General features: G+C 44.8%; 1 protein-coding gene across 5 annotated transcripts in view; it reads left to right on the top strand.

Annotated features, from left to right (window-relative positions):
• SCAF4 (SR-related CTD associated factor 4) overlaps positions 1-17537 on the top strand; it is a 314126-nt gene that overhangs the window by 200861 nt on the left and 95728 nt on the right. For all 5 annotated transcript variants that reach the window (XM_030202137.1, XM_030202136.1, XM_030202135.1 and 2 more), the window contains one exon: positions 6877-7031. In XM_030202137.1, coding sequence (XP_030057997.1) covers positions 6877-7031 — 155 coding nt within the window. The remainder of the gene's footprint in view (positions 1-6876; positions 7032-17537) is intronic.

Genomic DNA, 17537 nt, shown 5'->3' with positions numbered 1-17537 from the left:
TAGTTATCCCAAATTTAAAATGGGGCCATAGGGATAATTTTATAAAGGGAGCAGTTTGGGCTGCATGTGGGTTTGATGACATTTCATCACCTGACAATGGGCAGAGGTGCAAAATGCATAGCTTATAAATAAGGCTTCACCCGATTTTAGATTTTAACTGTAAAACACCTGTAATGCTGAACAATTAGAATAGGCATTTGGAGGGTAATTCTGTAACATGGGCACTAACATTTATGTGCCCATTACATGCACACAAATGTTTAGAATAAACATATATACATAACTGCCAAAAATTTTACCTAAGTGCTATTCTGCAACTATCCACTTAACTTATAGTGCATAATTGCAAGAAGGGAGTACACATGGGTGGAACTTGCACTTACGTTCTTTAACTTATGGCAATTAGGTGCTAACACACCAGCTATGTGACTGGTGTAAGCACTCACACCTAACTTTTAAGTATATATGTATGTACCTATACCTATATTCATTTATAGACTAGGCCCTTAGTGTCAGCTCCAGACCATGCCCTATAAGTGGGTATATGCCCTCCTACCAGCAGATGGGGAGATTGAGACAAACTACTAAGTGCTTACGTTGGTGCTGTGGATCCCTGCACCCCTCAGTATTTCTCAGTCTCCTCCACAGATGTCAGGTAGGTGCTCTAGGTAGGTACTACATTACTTGAAAAAAAATATTAAATTACTCCGTTCCTAGGGTTTCTTTGATTTGGATTTGGGGAACTACAGATTTAGAAGCTTGTTTTAAAAAACAAAATTGAAGTCATAATGAAAGTCAAAGGAGCTTTAAAGGCAGTAGCTGTTTGCTCCTTTCTCAGCAGCTCTGGTTTGGGGGTCAAAAATGTTTTTAAATAGTGTCTCTGACCTGCCTAGCCAGTTGTGGGTGATCCGCGTTCCTGCTGCGGTCCCCTGGGGTGAGCACACTGCAGTACAGGTCCCTCGACCCCTTTTTGCACCCCCCCCCCCCCCCCCAATCCAACCTTTGCTTCGGGTTCTGCCTCGGGCCCCTCTCCCTTTCCTAGAGAGGGTTTTTTTTCCGGCAGGTCTGTGGTGACCGGAGATTCCAGTAGATTTTGGTCCAGGAAAAGAGAAAAAAAAAAGCATGCGACAGATTGAACAGTGTTTTTTTGGCCATCAGTCACTTGCCTCCTGCTGGTCTCTGGTATCGTGCAGGGTTTGAGGCCTGCTTCCTGCTTTTTCTTTATGGTGGCTCTGGTTTCAAAAGTGCACCATCATGTGGCCTGTCAGGGATGTCGCATGCTCACACCAGCGATAGGCCTTACAGAGTACAAAGAGGCTTCGGGAGATCCTTCAACACGGGAGGAGCCCAGTCCTTCAGGGGCCAATGCGGCAGTTGGGCCAGAAGCCGAGGAGCGTGCTGGGGATTCTACTTGCACTTGGTTGGAGGCATTTGACCTCCCAGCTCATTCTCTGGCTTTCCCTGTGGCAGGAGCGAGCTGTTCATTGGCATCTTCGGCCCTGCCAGGTTTGGCTGGGGGGGGGGGGGGGGGGCACTGCCATTTTCCCCTGAGTTTGTCCTGCTCTTGCACCTGGCTTACTGTCTTAACACAGTAGGGCCAGCCCCTCGCAGCACGTGGATGAGTCTTCTGTGGCGGGGGGCCTTCGCGTGCTAAGTGGCCTCACCAACTTTCGCCTGATCAGGAGGCAGTGGAGGACCTTTCGGCTCCTCCACTGTTGGAGGAGGAGCTCGTCGAGGAGGTTGAGTGGGCCCAAGGGGTCTTGGAAAAGGACTCTGAGCTTCCCGTGGGGGAGGATCCTTCAGTGGTCCGTCTTTTTTTTTTTTTTTTTACCGATAGGAGCTCACCTGGTTAATTGCCCAGGTATTGCACTGCCTGGGGTTACAGAATGAGCAACCAGTGGCACCCCACAAAGGGGACCTGGTTCTCAAGAGCACCCATCAGCCTCCTAAGGTGTTCCCATATGAAGACCTCGAGCTCGTTGAGGCTCATTGACAACAGCCTGATGATGCTCCTTTGCGCACAGCACGGGCTATGGCTCAGTTGTATCGCTAGCTGCCCAAGGGTGATGTTTTGATCTTGGCTGTGACCAAGAAAATGGCAGTACCTGTGGAAGGTGGAGCGGCTCTCAAGGATCCGCAGGATTGGCCCCTTGAGGTGCTTCTCAAGCACTCCTTTGAGGTATCTGCCTTGGCCTTGTAAGCCACCATTGTGGTGGTTATAAGGCCAGATCTTGCCAAAAATCTTCCTGGTGCTCTGGGAGAGGTATGGGATGTCCTGGCTAATTTAGAGATGGGCACTGCCTTTTTGTCCGATGTCCTTTTTGATCTGGTTAGGGCCTTAGTTAAGAACCTGACACACTCCACCAGTGGGTGGTGGATGCGATGTCCAAAGTTTTCCTCAGTCAGTTGCCATTTTGGGGTTCCTTCCTTTTTGGGGAAGATGGACTTGGGGGAGTCCAAGGTGCTGCTCATGCTGGAGCTTTGTGCTCGCCTGTTTTCCTGCGGCGTGTCCCATGGTCTGTTCCAGAATCTTCAGCTCTCCTGGTTCTCCTGTTTTCCAGGAGCCTCCTGGTGTCAGGTTTGTCTCGGACCTTTTGAGGGGACGTTGGGGAGACCGTGACAGAGCCTCAGGAGTTTTCTGTTCTGCCCAATGAAGGTTTGCTGGGCCATCCTCTGGTGACTCCCATTGGGGGACGACTGCAACACTTTTACCAGAGGTGGGTCCACATCATGGTTTTAGACCTGTTGCGAGTCGCTTACCTTCTGATTTCTGTCATCCTCTGTGGGAACAGTTTCTGCTTTCCCGTTGGTGGCTTGCTGATGAAGGCTGTGGCTGTTTGGGAGACGTTCCACTGTCTGGAGTTGTGGGCCATCGTTTCAGTACCGCCGCATATGATAAGTTCTTGCAGGTATTCCATCTATTTTGTGGTAACCAAAAAGGGGAGGGCTCCTTTCGACCCATTTTAGACCTCAAGGGTGTCAACAGGGCCCTCCGGGTCTCGTCGTTCCACATAGAGACCCTGTGATCCGTGATTGTAGCAATGCGCAAGGGCGAATTTCTCACAGCATTGTACGTTTGCAAGGCTTATATCCACATTCCCATTCATCTGGACCATCACAAGTTCTTACGCTTTGCAATTCTAGGGCTGTCATTATCGGTTCTGGTCCCTTATGTTCGGTTTGGCCACGGCACCCAGGACATTTACCAAGGTGATAGTGGTGGTAGCGGCCATCTCTGTAAGGAGGGGGTGCTGGTTCACCTGTACCTGGACGATTGGTTGATCTGGGCTAAGTCCCACAAGGAGAGCCTGCAGGTCATGGCCCGTGTGGTGTCTTTATTGCAGCATCTCGGTGGGTGGTCAGCATGGCCAAGAGTCTGCTTCAGCCCATCCAACCCCTGGAATATCTGGGTGTGCAGTTCAATACATGGCGGGAAAGGCTTTTCTGTTTTAGTCCTGGATCCTGAAGCTTCACGTGCAAGTGTAGGGCCTGGCGGGTTGCTGTCCCCCATCCGTGTGGGACATCTTGTAGGTTCTAGGTTCTATTGCAGCAACAATCGAAGCTGTTCCGTGAGTAAGGGCCTACATGCGTCCCCTACAGCGGTCCTTGCTATCCCACTGGTCTCCAATATTGGGCAACTTTCAGGCTCTGCTCACCTTGCCCAGGCCGGTTCGCAACAGTCTGATCTGGTGGCTGGACTTGGCTGGACTGTTGGCTAGCATGCCTCTGGAGGCATACCGGCTCGGGTCTTGGTGACATGAATGCCAGCCTTCTCAGTTGTGGGGCTGTCTTGTGCAGCTGGCCCAGGACCGTTGGTTGCCGGAGGAGGCTCAGTGGTCCATCAACTGTCTGGAAACCAGTGCCATTTGTTTAGCTCTGGAGGCCTTTCAGCCCCTCCTGGAGGGCAAGGCTGTCAGAATTCTCTCAGACAATTACACAGCAGTGGCATATGTGAACCATCAGGGGGGCACCAGGAGCTGGGGCATAGCGCTCAAGGCAACAGAGGAGTTGTCCTGGGCAGAAACTCCTCCTCTTCAAATCTCTGTACAGCATGTGGCCGGCGTTTTGAATGTGCAGGCAGATTTTCCTTAGTTGGATCCTTCTGGATCCATGGAAATGGTCCCTCTTCATTCAGGCTTTCCATTCTCTGATCCGCCTGTGGAGGACTCTGATTATGGATCTGATGACCATGGCCAGGAATGCCAAGGCGTTGCAATTCTTGAGTCAACAGAAGGAGCCAATGTCGGAGGGCCTTGATGCCCTTGTCCAGCAGTGGCCACAGCATGGGCTGCTGTTTGTGTTTCCCCCATGGCCCATGGTGGGATATGTGCTACAGTGGATAGAGACTCAGGGGAGTCAGGTGGTCCTCGTCGCACCAGATTGCCCTAGCCATCCATGGTACAGGGCTCTGGTTCGGCTGCTGGTCGATCAGCCCCTACAGTTTTCTCTTGTGACTTCTCTGCTGTATCCAGGTCCAGTAGCCATGCCAGATGCAGCTTGATTCTCGCTCACGGCGTGGCAGGCGCGGTTGTTGAAGCATGGTTATTCGTTGGATGTGCAAGGAAATGGTCCACTTCGCTGGCCTATGTCAGGGTCTGGCACATCTTTGAGGACTGGTGTTCAGACTGCAGGGTTTTGCCTCGGCGGTCTTTTGCCATAGGGGTCTTACAGTTCCTCCAGGATAGTTTGCAGAAGCGTTTGGCCCTCATTGTTGAAGGCTCAGTTGACAGCCCTGGTGATCTTTTGAGGGCTGATCCAGGGCAGTTTCCTCTTGATTCATCTGGATGTTGTCTGTTTTTTGCATGGGGTTTGTGGCCGCCGGTGTGGTCAGTCATTCCGCCTTGGGACCTCAGTTTGGTGTTGTCCACATTACTGCATTGTCCTTTTGAGCCTCTGCAGTTGGCAACCTTGAAAGATCTTGTCTTTTCTGTTGCTATTACATTGGCATTGGCGTTTTTCGGAGCTTCAGGCCCTTTTGTGTTGGGAGCTTTTTCTCCTGTTTCTCGAGGAGCATGTTTGTCTGTGCGCAGTTCCCTCCTTGCTGAAGGTGCTCTCATTTCATGTCAACCAAACCATCTCGCTCTGTGTTTCCCAGATGAGATGCTGGAAGTGATCTCTACCAGATAGATGTGCGTTGGGCACTTCGCTGTTATTTGCTTAGGGCAGCGGAGTTTCGCCTATCGGATCATTTCTTTGTTCTCTTTGCAGGTAGGCAGAGAGGCAAGGGTGTCTTGAAGACTACTCTCTCTAAGTGGCTTTGTAAAGTGATCTCCTCTGCCTATTTGCTCAGTGGGTGCAGTGCTTCTCGGGGTCTTCACGTGTATTCCACATGGGCACAGGCGACCTTGTGGGTGGAGCACACGTTGATTCCAGTCACAGACATTTGTAGGGCAGCCACCTGGTCATCCCTACATGCCTTCGTTGAGCACTAACATTTTGATGTCCAGGCTCACAGAGAGGTTGCCTTTGGGGCAGTAGTGCCGGAGCGAGAATTGGCTGTCTTTCACCCTCAGTACTGCTTTGGTTCTTGCCACTCGTAGGGCATGGTCTGGAGCTGATGCTAAGGAAGGAGAAATTAGGTCTTACCTGCCAATTTATTTTCCTTTAGTCGATCCAGACCATGCTGTTCCCTCCCTTACTTTGTCTGCTGATTCGTGTATATTGCTGATGCGGGATTTCATCCCTGGATGTAGCAGGAAGTGGAAGCCAAATGGCTTTTGGTGTGTCATTACAACTTTGCTGCAACATTGACAGCAAAAAAAAAAAAGAAGAAAGCACAAGACAAACAATTTATCTCAGTTTCAGTTGTGTGCTTTTGCAGGACGAGTCCTATTTTGTAGGACAGTTCTCTCTGCCGGCATTAGTCAGCTCCTGTTTTGGTTCTGATTCCCCGTAGGGCTCTTAAGGGGGATCTGTAACACCTAAGAATAGAATACTGAGTTTAAAAGTATACATCTATGCACATACTCAGCTATGCTTTCAGTTGATTATACACTGGTATTTTATAAAGAAACATTAGATGCCTGTGTGTATTTAGATAGACTTAAAATAGGTACCTACTTTGCCACCCAGTTAAGGCAACCTATTGTAAAATTGTCTCTCACAAGATTGAATTAGGGCATTAATTCTCAATGGGGAGGGATGTTCAAACTTGCACTAGTGCAACTGTTTTCTTTGTATTTCTTGATCAGGAGTTGAGGGGTGAAAAGAAATTCTATGTTAAAGAAAAATGGCTATATCTTGGTTGTCAGAGAAGTAACGAGCATAGATTCTAAGTATCTCATTTTTACAATAGTCTATAGCAACTTATGGGGCCTTTTAAAACAGAGAATGTTTTTTTTCCTGTGACAGTTGAAAAAAGGAGAGGATAATGTGCAGCAATATTAGAGATTGTTTTTCCCCCTCTCTCTCTTCCCAGTCACTGGTGTCTGATCTCAAATGAGCCAATATGGAAAAAATATCTAGCTCGATTATCAGTTCATTCAGATATTTTAGTTAGATTTTTACGACAACCCAGCTTTTAAGTTTTTGGGCTTTACCATTGTCATTTTTTTGCATAGTTGGGCTTTATGCTGAAATTCAGCCTTTTTGTGTACTGAGACACAGTCCCCGATTTCCCACGAACTGTAGCCTCAGAATCTGAACTTACAGCACAAAGATAGACGTGTCTTCTAGTGGCTTCAAATTGTGTTAATGACAAAAGTATTTTTTAAATTTATCTACTTTCTGGTCTTTTATAGTTAATTTGTGGGCCATTAGTAACCCTTGTCTGGATAGAGAAGTGAATATGGTTCCTGAGGGAAAAGCAAGCATGTATTCATTCTGCTTAAAATTATTTTTATGCAAAATGGTCAAACTGGTTTATTTGATTTTTAGAATGGAAAGTAATTCCTAAGAAACCTGAGAAAAAAGAAGTAACTCAGAATGGAGGAGCAGAAAATGCACACCCTGAAGAAGCACCTCCAGTACCACTTCCTTTACAGATCCCAGTCCCGGTTCCTGTTCCTCTCCATGCCCCCATGCCTGGACCGGTAATGTTCCTATCATTCATAATCCTTATATGTCTAGGGGGTGTGGTAAGTGGTTGCAGTGCTATTTTGTTAAAACAAATCATTCTTATATGCAAGATAAATCTTGTCTCCTGTTTTATTCTTATAAAGTCAAGATGTATTGTACCAGGTCTTGCTTGCAGCTGTCATGTATAATTGTCCAAAGGTATAAGTGACCTCCAACCAAGAGCATGCATGCTTAGGCAAGGGTGAGGCAAACATCTTCAGCCTGCATAGGCTCCGTCCCCTTTGGTTGAGCCTGTGGATGCTGGCAAAAAGCAGGGCTTAGGCAAGAAAAACTAACTTGGAAATAGGAAGGAGAGTCTGGACCCCAACAAAGTGAATCCAATGAGAGTGGCATGAAAAGCAGTGAAATAATTGCTGGAGACAGCTCCAGTATGAAAGTTGCACGCAGACCAACGCGCTTTTCTTGATTTGTCTAGAGACGCTCAAAAGAGATACCAGGAGTTTCTGGCATTGAGGCCCAGAGTTTTGGCTCTGGGTGTGAACTTTGTGTTAAAATGTCTTTGTTAATTTGTTTTGCTATTTGAAGGTAAAAGTGATTTCTTTATGGAGCCTAAATCACTCTAGACTTCATTGTGGCGAAAGAAGAATTGAGGGATAAGGTTTGATCACACTGTTGAGGGCTAGCTGGAGGATGCTGTGGAAGAAACAGTCTTACCTATTTGATTTTTCCTTTTACATTTTCCTTTTCTTGGGTTTATTTTTTTTCCTTTTATTGTGGACAAATTTAAGATTGAATTTTTCTTGTTACTAGGTTTCCTTATTACTTATTTTTTTAGAAGTGTAAACTACAGGGTTTGCTTTCTGTAATTGTAAATTTCATAGAAATAGAATTAATAAAAAAAATGCATGCAGACCAAGTTGTAACCAGGATACCTGTAATATATAAGAGGTCCTAGACAGAAAACAAAAGGACCGCCAGCAAAAACTGGGGGCCTTAAAGATGGGAGAACTAACCACTTAGCCCCAAAGATCTATAAAGGTTTCTAATGGCAGAAGGCAAGAATTTGGGGCATTACAGTAGGAAGTTCATTGACTCTCAGAGCATTTGCTATGGGGATCCACTACACATCATAAGAGTGGAACACATTTTATAATAGAATACTGTAAGTTCTGCAAACTTCTCTCAATCCAGCAATATAATATGTCAAAAAAGAGAAGTCTGAGAATAGATTCCATTTTCACCTTAATGTAAATAAAATGCCAAGAACATACACATTAAATATTATTTAGTGAAAAAGGGTTGCTCATCGCTGTCTAAACTGTAGTTTTCAGTCCTGTGTGCTAAGTACATCACTATGCCAAAAACAAAACAAAAAAAAAACCCAAATTAAAAAGACAAAAAAAAAGTGTTCAAAAAAACTGTCCTTGGTATTAATCTGGAATGATCCAAATTCATAAAAAATATATTGTGCAATTTAACTATTCTGTCATGAGCTCTGTCACAATTTGTAGCATTATGCTTCTCCTTTAATACTCATTTCTGATTAATACCATTTTCCTTATTGGCCAGCTAAAGTACAGATTTTGGAGTCCCTTCGGGGGGGGCATAGGAGGAGATACTTCAAGGGTTTTGGAAGCTCATGAAGGTCTTACCCTTCCACCAAGACCCTGTTGCAGATGGTCTTCAAGGAATTGGAAGTCCCTAGGTTGGTCCTGCATGGGTCCAAACTCATCAGGTGACTACCCACTGCCCATGGCATACTTAGGGACTTTGTATCCCCTGCCTGAGGTTGATTCCCTGATCACAGCTGTGACCAAGACAATGTCTCTATGAAGAGGGGCTTGGCCATCAAGGGCCTACATAATAGGAAAGTAGAGATGTTCCTGAAGCACCTTTTCGGGGCTACAGCCCTTGCAGTGCAGGCAACCACATATCTAGGAACTATGTGACCAGGGCTAAACTCTACTGGGTATAGCAATTGCAACTTTTCGGGGCTACAGCCCTTGCTGTGCAGGTGACCATATGTGGGAACTGTGTGGCCAAGAGTAAACTCTGCTTGGTGCAACAGTTTCCTTGCTCCCCAGAAGCTACTTAGTTGGAGGGAGTGACAGCATGTTTGGCTGATGTTATCTAAGAGACAATCCACATGTGATTGAACTCTTTAGCCTCTGTGGTGGAAGCCTGATAGTAACTCTGGCTCAGGCATTGGGCAGCGGATGCCACTTTTAAGACACACCTCAGCAAGTTGCCCTTCAAGGGCCATTTGTTTGGTAAGGAGATGGAGAAACTGGTGAAGGGGCTGCTGGAGGTGAAGCCCCAGCGCTGCTTGAGGACAAACCTCAGGGAGCAGTGAGATCATCAGGTGGCAGGAATCAATCTTGTGACGGGTTGTTATTTCCTCTCCAGGAGGCCAGCTGTAGGGTCCTTTGTAGCAAAGTGACAGAAGATTAGCTATTCCAAATAGTGAAGTGTTCCCAGGATGGAGGAGGGGGGGCGTCCTCGGTCCCTTCCTCCACTAAAGAGACGATTATTGGGTCCCTTCCAGAGGGCTGCAGGTGAGTGGACCACCTCAGGTTTCCTCTGGGAGTGGACCCTCATAACTTCGGACCAGTGGGTCTTGGAGGCTGTGCATGACTGCTGCACACTAAAGTTTGCTGAACCAGATTTCTTTAGGTTCTCCCACTGCCATTCATCTCTCAAGCGCCAAGCAGTAGAAGAGACCTTATTTATGCCAGATTCAGCAGGGGGTGGTGAAATCTGTTCCTCCTGGACAGCAGTTTTGATTGTGCTATTCCATCTGTTTCATGGTACCCAAGAATGGGAGCCCCTTCCAGCCATCTTGGACCTCAAAGAGGTTAATTCCACTTTGCTCATTCTGAGATTCTGTGTGGAGTCTGTGTTCCATGATAGTCTCGATGCAGCCAGGAGAGTTGTTGCAGTCCCTAGACCTTACCGAAGTGTATTTTCATATCCTAATCCACCAGGAGCACTGGAGGATTCTGAGCTTCTGGGTGCTGGAAATGCACTTTCAGTTTTGGGCTCTGCCATTTGTTTTGACCTCAGCACCCTGGACCTTTTTCCAGGTGATGATGATAGTTGCTACTTTTCTGTGCAAAGAAGGGATCCAAGTCCATCCCTATCTAAATGATTTGAGCTAAAAGGAGTCCCACTCTTCCTTGGCCAGAGTCACTCTGCTCTTGAGACAACTGGGCTGCCAATCAAGAATCCCAGGAATCACCTTTATTCCAGCTGTCCAGCACAGGAGCTGGAATATCTTGGGGTCCATTTGCACACCTGCCCAGGGCATGCATGTCTGTCTTGAGAGAGGATATATGAGCTCTAGGCTCAAAAGAGTACTCTGTGCCCAGTTAACAGCAAGAGCTTGGGATTACCTGCAGCTCTTGGGGTCGATGGCGGCTACCCTGGAGGCCGATGGACCTCAAAGTCCTGGTACTAGGTGCTCCAACATGATGACAAGACTCTTTGTAAAGGATCGCATGTGAGCCTTCGTCCAAGGAATTATCTCTAGTATCTGGGTAGTGGTCCAGGAGCATCAGAAAAGCAGAGATATGACTGGGATGTGGATTTGGAAGATGAAAGATCCAACTGAGTAAAGTAGAGAAGGCCATGAGTAGCAGGTAGAAGACTGATGAACTGAGGAGTTGGCCGCTGGGGGAAGATTGTGGTGTGAATTTTCCATATGGTTACGCTTCAGGAGCTAATTCCTCAGGTCAGCTTAGTCCTTGCCTGTCAGAGGGAGCACAAAGATGACCATAGTCAGAAGGTAGATCCCCTGCTTAAGAGTATAAGAGAGCCAGCATGGTCGTTCTTCATGTGCCATGCAATACGGGATATAATTTCAGCTGAATAGGACTCCCTAGATGCAGACTTCGAAGATCAGTCATTCCATGGGTGGCTTTAGCCAATCCTGGTAGAGGACAAGGAAACCATTGCCCCCCCCCCCCCCCCCCCCCCCCCCCCCCCCCCACACACACAAAGTGAGTGCAGTGGTTTCAGCAATAATGAAGACTACAGTCTCAGTGGAAGGTGGGGCTGAGCTGAAAGACCCTCTGAATTAGAAGATAGAAGCCCTCCTAAAGTAAGTGTTCTATATATATATATATATATATATATATATATATATATATATATATATATATATATATACACACAGTGCACGCCATTTAAATGCATGTCGGATAAGAGCATGCCCTGTTTAACTGCATGCCGTACTTCGGTCCCGTTTTTGGCACCATCAATTTCTATGGGGACAAGCTTTGTTTTAGCGCACCACTGATGAGTGCAAGATTCACTTATATGCATGGTTCAAGACCGCTCCTCTGCAGGAAAGACTCCGCATAAGCGCGTTCATGGAATATGGAAGCCGACTGGCGCGTGGCAACCGAGATTTCAAATTTACCGCTTCTGCCTCAGGCAGATTAGGGGACAGAATATTGTTGGAGCACGCACCGGGGTCAGGGTCATCGTCATCACAGCGGCAGAACTGTAAGACTTTAACACTGGCTGAACGAATAGAAGTTCTTTAAAAAATTAGAAAACAAAGAAAGTCAAGCATCTATTGCTAAAGAATATGGTGTCAATCCCAGTCAAATTTCACATGTCTTAAAGCAGAAAGACCAGCTTCTGGAAGACTGGCAAAACAATACAAATCCACAACGGAAACTAAAACGTGCGGGAAAAGCTGAGGAGGTAGAAGATGCTCTTCGGTGGTTTTCTTGAGTCAGGAGCAGACAGTTTCCTGTCAGTGGCCCACTGCTTATGGAGAAAGCTAACCAGGTAGCAGAAAGTCTTGGATGGACTGTATTCAAAGCCACTGTTGGATGGTTGGAAAGATGGAAGGAAAGGAGCAGCATAAAATTCAAGAAACAGCATAGTGAGAAACAAGATGCTGATGACTTTGGTGCTGAAAATTGGGTTGTTTCAATTTTTCCTACCATCTTGAACGAGTTTGCACCTTGTGACATTTTCAATGCTGACGAAAATGGTCTGTACTGGCAAGCAATTCCTGATGGAATACTTGCATTCAAACATGCCGAAACTACTGGAGGTAAAACATCGAAGGACCGACTGACAATCCTCCTTTGCTGCAATATGGATGGGAGTGAGAAGTTGGAACCCCTCGTCATTGGAAAGAGCAAACAGCCTCGTAGCTTCAAGAAAGTTAAGCGACTTCCTATGTCATATGAGGCTAATGCAAATTTGTGGATGACTGGGGTATCTTCCATCTTAAGTAGAGGAGCGTGGTAGCCGTGTTAGTTCACTCTTAAGGTTATCAATAGAAATCAAACAAAATAAAACATGGAAAAGAAAATAAGATGATACCTTTTTTTATTGGACATACACTTAATACATTTCTTAATTAGCTTTCAAAGGTTGCCCTTCGTCAGATCGGAAATAAGCAAATGTGCTAGCTGACAGTGTACATAAGTGAAAACATTCAAGCATTACTATGACAGTCTGACAGGGTGGGAGGATGGGGGTGGGTCGGAGGTATGCATGGGGACATCAAAGCATATCATTGATATTCTAACAGGATGGGTGTGGATAGGTGAGGGGTGGGGTGATCAACAGAGACATACAGCTTTATGGGTGTTAAAATACCTGAAAGGTAACTTTAAAACCATACAAGAACATAAGCCCTTTGAAGTCAGAATGATTGAATATTTTAACACCCAACAGAAAGGACTTAACAAGGATCTGGGGTTCCTAGCCCATTATAAACCATAAAGCTGTATGTCTCTGTTGATCACCCCACCCCACCCCTCACCTATCCACACCCATCCTGTTAGAATATCAATGATATGCTTTGATGTCCCCATGCATACCTCCGACCCACCCCCATCCTCCCACCCTGTCAGACTGTCATAGTAATGCTTGAATGTTTTCACTTATATACACTGTCAGCTAGCACATTTGCTTATTTCCGATCTGACAAAGAAGGGCAACCTTCGAAAGCTAATCAAGAAATGTATTAAGTTATGTCCAATAAAAAAGGTATCATCTTATTTTCTTTTCCAAGTTTTATTTTGTTTGATTTCTATTGATAACCTGGATGACTGGGGAAATTTGGAAGCAGTGGCTAAAGAAGTTAGACACTAGAATGCGGGCACAAAAGCGTCAGATTTTGCTTCTTTGTGATAACTGTGCTGCACACAGGGATGATATCAGGCTGTCTAACGTCAAGGTGGTCTTCCTGCCACCAAACACTACCTCTCTGATCCAACCTCTGGATCAGGGTATATTAGCCAATTTCAAACAACATTATCGGGCTCTTGTGCTACATCATCTGATGAGCATTATGGATGACCAGACTGGGAAGGATAAACGTGCTGTTGAACTGGCTCGTAAACTATCACTGTTGGATTCCCTACATATGCAGAAAGAAGCCTGGAATCATGTTACACAGGCAACCATTGTGAACTGCTACAAGCGGGCAAGCTTTAAGGATGTGGAGAGGGATGAAACAGATGCAGCTGTTGTAAACACATCAGATGAAGAGGTTATTGACGTCCCAGCTGGTTTTACTAAAGAGGAGTTCCATCGCTACGTAGCTGTTGATTATGATCTACAAACAGCTGAAGACAGCACTGGTGTTGAGATATGCTCCTACACACAGGCAACAACAGCTGATGATGGAACAGATGAAGAAATGAGCAGCGAGGCACATGCTGATGAAATTCAACAACCTCCTCCTGTCACTTGCAAGCGCGCTGGAGAGTCTCAACACTGTGCGAGCCTATCTGGAGGCCACTGGATGTCAATGCTATGACAGTTTTTACCATCTGGCAGACATAGTCTGTGGAACTCACAGACCCAAGAGTGTACAGAGGACTATTTATTTATTTATTTATTTGCGGCATTTGTACCCCACATTTTCCCACCTATTTGCAGGCTCAGTGTGGCTTACATTATGTTGCAAAAGGTATAATCATTAACAGAGTAAGAGGTATGGTCTAATTTAACATACTACTATAACTGATTACTTCAAGCCAGCCTAATGTCAGTTAACTGAGACTACTGTACGTATAATAATAAACAGTACTGTACATATGTTTATCAGATGTCAAGCTTCTTTGGGTCACAACGGTTAAGTGCACGCTCTGGTTAACTGCATGCATTTCTTTGGTCCCAGACCCTTGCACTTAAGCAGATTGCACTGTGTGTGTGTGTATATATATATATATATATATATATATATATATATAATATATATATATATATAATATATTTTTGGGGCCTAAGCTTTGCAGGCAACAGTCTGCAATGGCAGTGTGGTAGGGGCATGCTTTCAGTGGGCTAAGAAGTTGTTAGGCCAGCTAGTGAATGAGGCTTCTCTAGGGGACCAGGAAGTGTGCAAAACTGAAATGGGTTCAGCTTTCCTGGCAGCCACTTTGTATGATCTAATTAGGGCCTTTGCAAAGAAGGTGGTGCTTCTGGTACTACTACTACAAATCATTTCTATAGCGCTACCAGTCGTACGCAGTGCTTCACAATTGAACATGAAAAAAAGACCATCCTTTCTCAAAAGAGCTTACCATCTAAATCAGGACAGACAGACAGGACAAATAAGGGATAAGGGTAGCACAGACAGATAGGACACATAGGAAAAAGGGACTATTGAAGAGAGGAAGACAAGATAAAGGTTACAAGTTAGGAATTAAAAGCAGCATCAAACAGGTAGGCCCAAACAGGTAGCAGCACATTGACCTGGTTGTGCAGTTGGTCAGTAGATGTGAAGTCAAAAGCAAGGTTAAACAAATTCCCATTTCATGGAAAGTTGTTGGTGTTACCCAGGTAGAATCGGTGGGGTACAATAGAGAAGGTTTTTTCAGAGAGGCCAATTCTTTCAAGTAGTTAATAGAGATGGTCAGGAGAGAGGAGCAGCTGCTCTAGGTCAGACCTGGGGACCACAATGAAGGTGTTGGAGTCCACCTTCCAGTAGGGATCAGGGACAGGTTTCTACTGGAGGTGGACCCAGGTTTACTACAAACTAGTAGGTCCTTGAAGTCATCTGCAAAGGGTCATCTGGAATTTGCTTGGCCTATGGTTTTCTGGAGTCTCTCTGTCACTCCAGGTTAAAGGTGTCAGATGTCAGAGACTCTGCAGAGGCTAATAACAACTTCAGGCAGTGATATTTGTCTCTCTAAGGAAATAGGGTACAGGAAGATATTCTATTTACTTCATGGTTCCCAAGAAAGAGGAAACTAATTGGTACATTTTTAAAATACATTTTGACCTATCTATGACCTCAAGCAAGTAAGCAGAGCTCTCATGATTCTCAAGTTTCGAATGGAAACCCTGCAATCAGTCATTGTAGGAGTCGGGCAGCAAGAGTTCCAAGTTCACACTTTTTACCCCTTTCTACAGCTTTGCCATCTAGGCAGTTTACATTCTAAATGAATATAAAAAAACAGAGGGAAAATGTCTGAATAACATATCTCCATGAAGGAAAGGGGGCAGAACTACAATATTTGATAGAAAAGCAAGGGGAGGAATACACACAAGGGACTCTAATGCCCTGCTGGACTCACACAGGCTAATGCCTTATGTATATGCATCTAAAAAATTATGGGTTTTCAAATCTTATTTTGAATTAAGGGTGTCTGGAGACCAAAGTGAATTCCACAGAAGTGGACCTTGTACTGAAAAAAAATACATTCACTGATATGTCCATGAAGTATTTCTTTATGACTGGGTATATATAAACGATTGTGATTAAGGGATTGAAGAGTGCGGGCAGGGACATAGCAAGTTAAATGACGATAAAGATAAGGGGGTTCTTCTGTTTTGTAAAATTTTTAAAACCAAAAGAAGTAGTTTTGTAAATTATCCTGTTTTGTATAAGTAGCCAATAGGCTGTTTTCGTATGAGGCATAATGTGATCAAATTTACCTATTCTGTATATCGTAAAGCTGTATTTTGAAGTAATTGTAACTGTTTGAGATCCTTTAATCTCTTTACTGAGAGAATTACAATAATTAACTTCAAGATCACAAGAGAGTGGACTAATGTTCAAGCAGTGATCGTACAGATCTAATCAAATATAATATAATATAAAAAATGTCTGCTAATTTGATGTCTAAAGGAAAAGAATGTCTTCTATAATAACCCTAAGGATATGTGTAGATGATAGTACAGGAACTTGGTTATTACATAAGGTCACAAGTATACATAAAGTTTTTTTTATTCGGTGATTATTGAAAAGTAATGGTGTAGATTTTACAGGATTTAGAATCAATTTATTGATTTGAAACCAATCTGTCAACTGGGATAATTTGTTATTAAGAATAGCAATGTCTAGAGGGTCGAGGTGATTGAGAATACAAATAATTAAATATCATCTGCATATACGAAAGTAGTAAAATCAAGGGATTGTGCAAGAGAAAGAAAAGGAGCCAAGAAAATATTGAACAAAAGCGGGGACAGAATTGATCCTTGTGGAACAACTGAAGTGGGAGTATAAGGTTTGGAAGCAGCTACTGTGCCATGAACAATCTATATGATCTGTCTGATAACATTGAAACTGTTTGTTAGACCAATTTCTTGAAGATTGATTAAAATAGAATGATCAATAAGGTTGAATGTAGCAGTAAGGTCAGATGAACGGATTTTAAATAATCTATTTGATATTGGATACACATAGTGATAATAGTAATTTCTGTACTATGGTCTTAGTGAAAACCAGTTTGATGTCTTTTGACATAACAGAGGCTTATCTCCATATACCAGTTCAGCAGGAGCATCAGAAATTCCTTTGCTTCACTGTTTTAGGGCAGCATTTCAGTTTTGTGCTCTGCTTTTCACGTTTTCAAAACAGGAACTAGGTTTGTGAGCCCTTGGGCCACTGCCGAGGAGCGGCAGTGGCAGGCAAAACACCCCACACCAGAGACAAGCAGAACTCTGACAAACAGTTAGGCTTCACCTGCACATGGCCACCTTTCACCAGGAGTTGAGCTCCTGGCTGCAGGCGGCTGGCAGGACTTATAGGACAGGGCAGGAACAAGATCCCAACTAGGCTGAACAGGGACTGAGGGTCAGAGGAGAAAGGAATATACAGGGGCAGCAAGGCAGGGAAAGGATAAGCGAAAGGACAGGACTGAAAGCTGCAAGCAGCCACTGAAAAAGGGAACAAATACAGACAAAAGACAGAACTGAAAGCTGCAAGCAGCCACAAAAGACAGGAGACACAGACAACCTAAGAGCTACACAAAGAACTACAAACAAGGAACAAGACTAAGAAACAAACAACCCTAAACTAAACTCCACACAGACTAACTAGAAACAAACAAGAATCACAAGCAAGAACCCAAACTAAACAGAAGTGCAGCAAGCACCAACATACCAGGGCCTTAGGAGATGCAAAGGCAAAGCAGAAAGATTTCAGAATGGCTAATAAGCCCAACAGCAGCTGAGACTCAGCTGCAACAACCACCAGGAAACTATGGGTGCTGTGTAGGTTCAAACAGAGCAAGTCTGGAAGATCCGGACCGGACTGGGCC

Source organism: Microcaecilia unicolor, chromosome 4 (assembly GCF_901765095.1).
Source record: "Microcaecilia unicolor chromosome 4, aMicUni1.1, whole genome shotgun sequence".
Taxonomy (NCBI): Eukaryota; Metazoa; Chordata; class Amphibia; order Gymnophiona; family Siphonopidae; genus Microcaecilia; species Microcaecilia unicolor.
The sequence above is the reverse complement of the archived record's forward strand: the minus strand, read 5'-3'. Positions and strand labels throughout refer to the sequence as shown.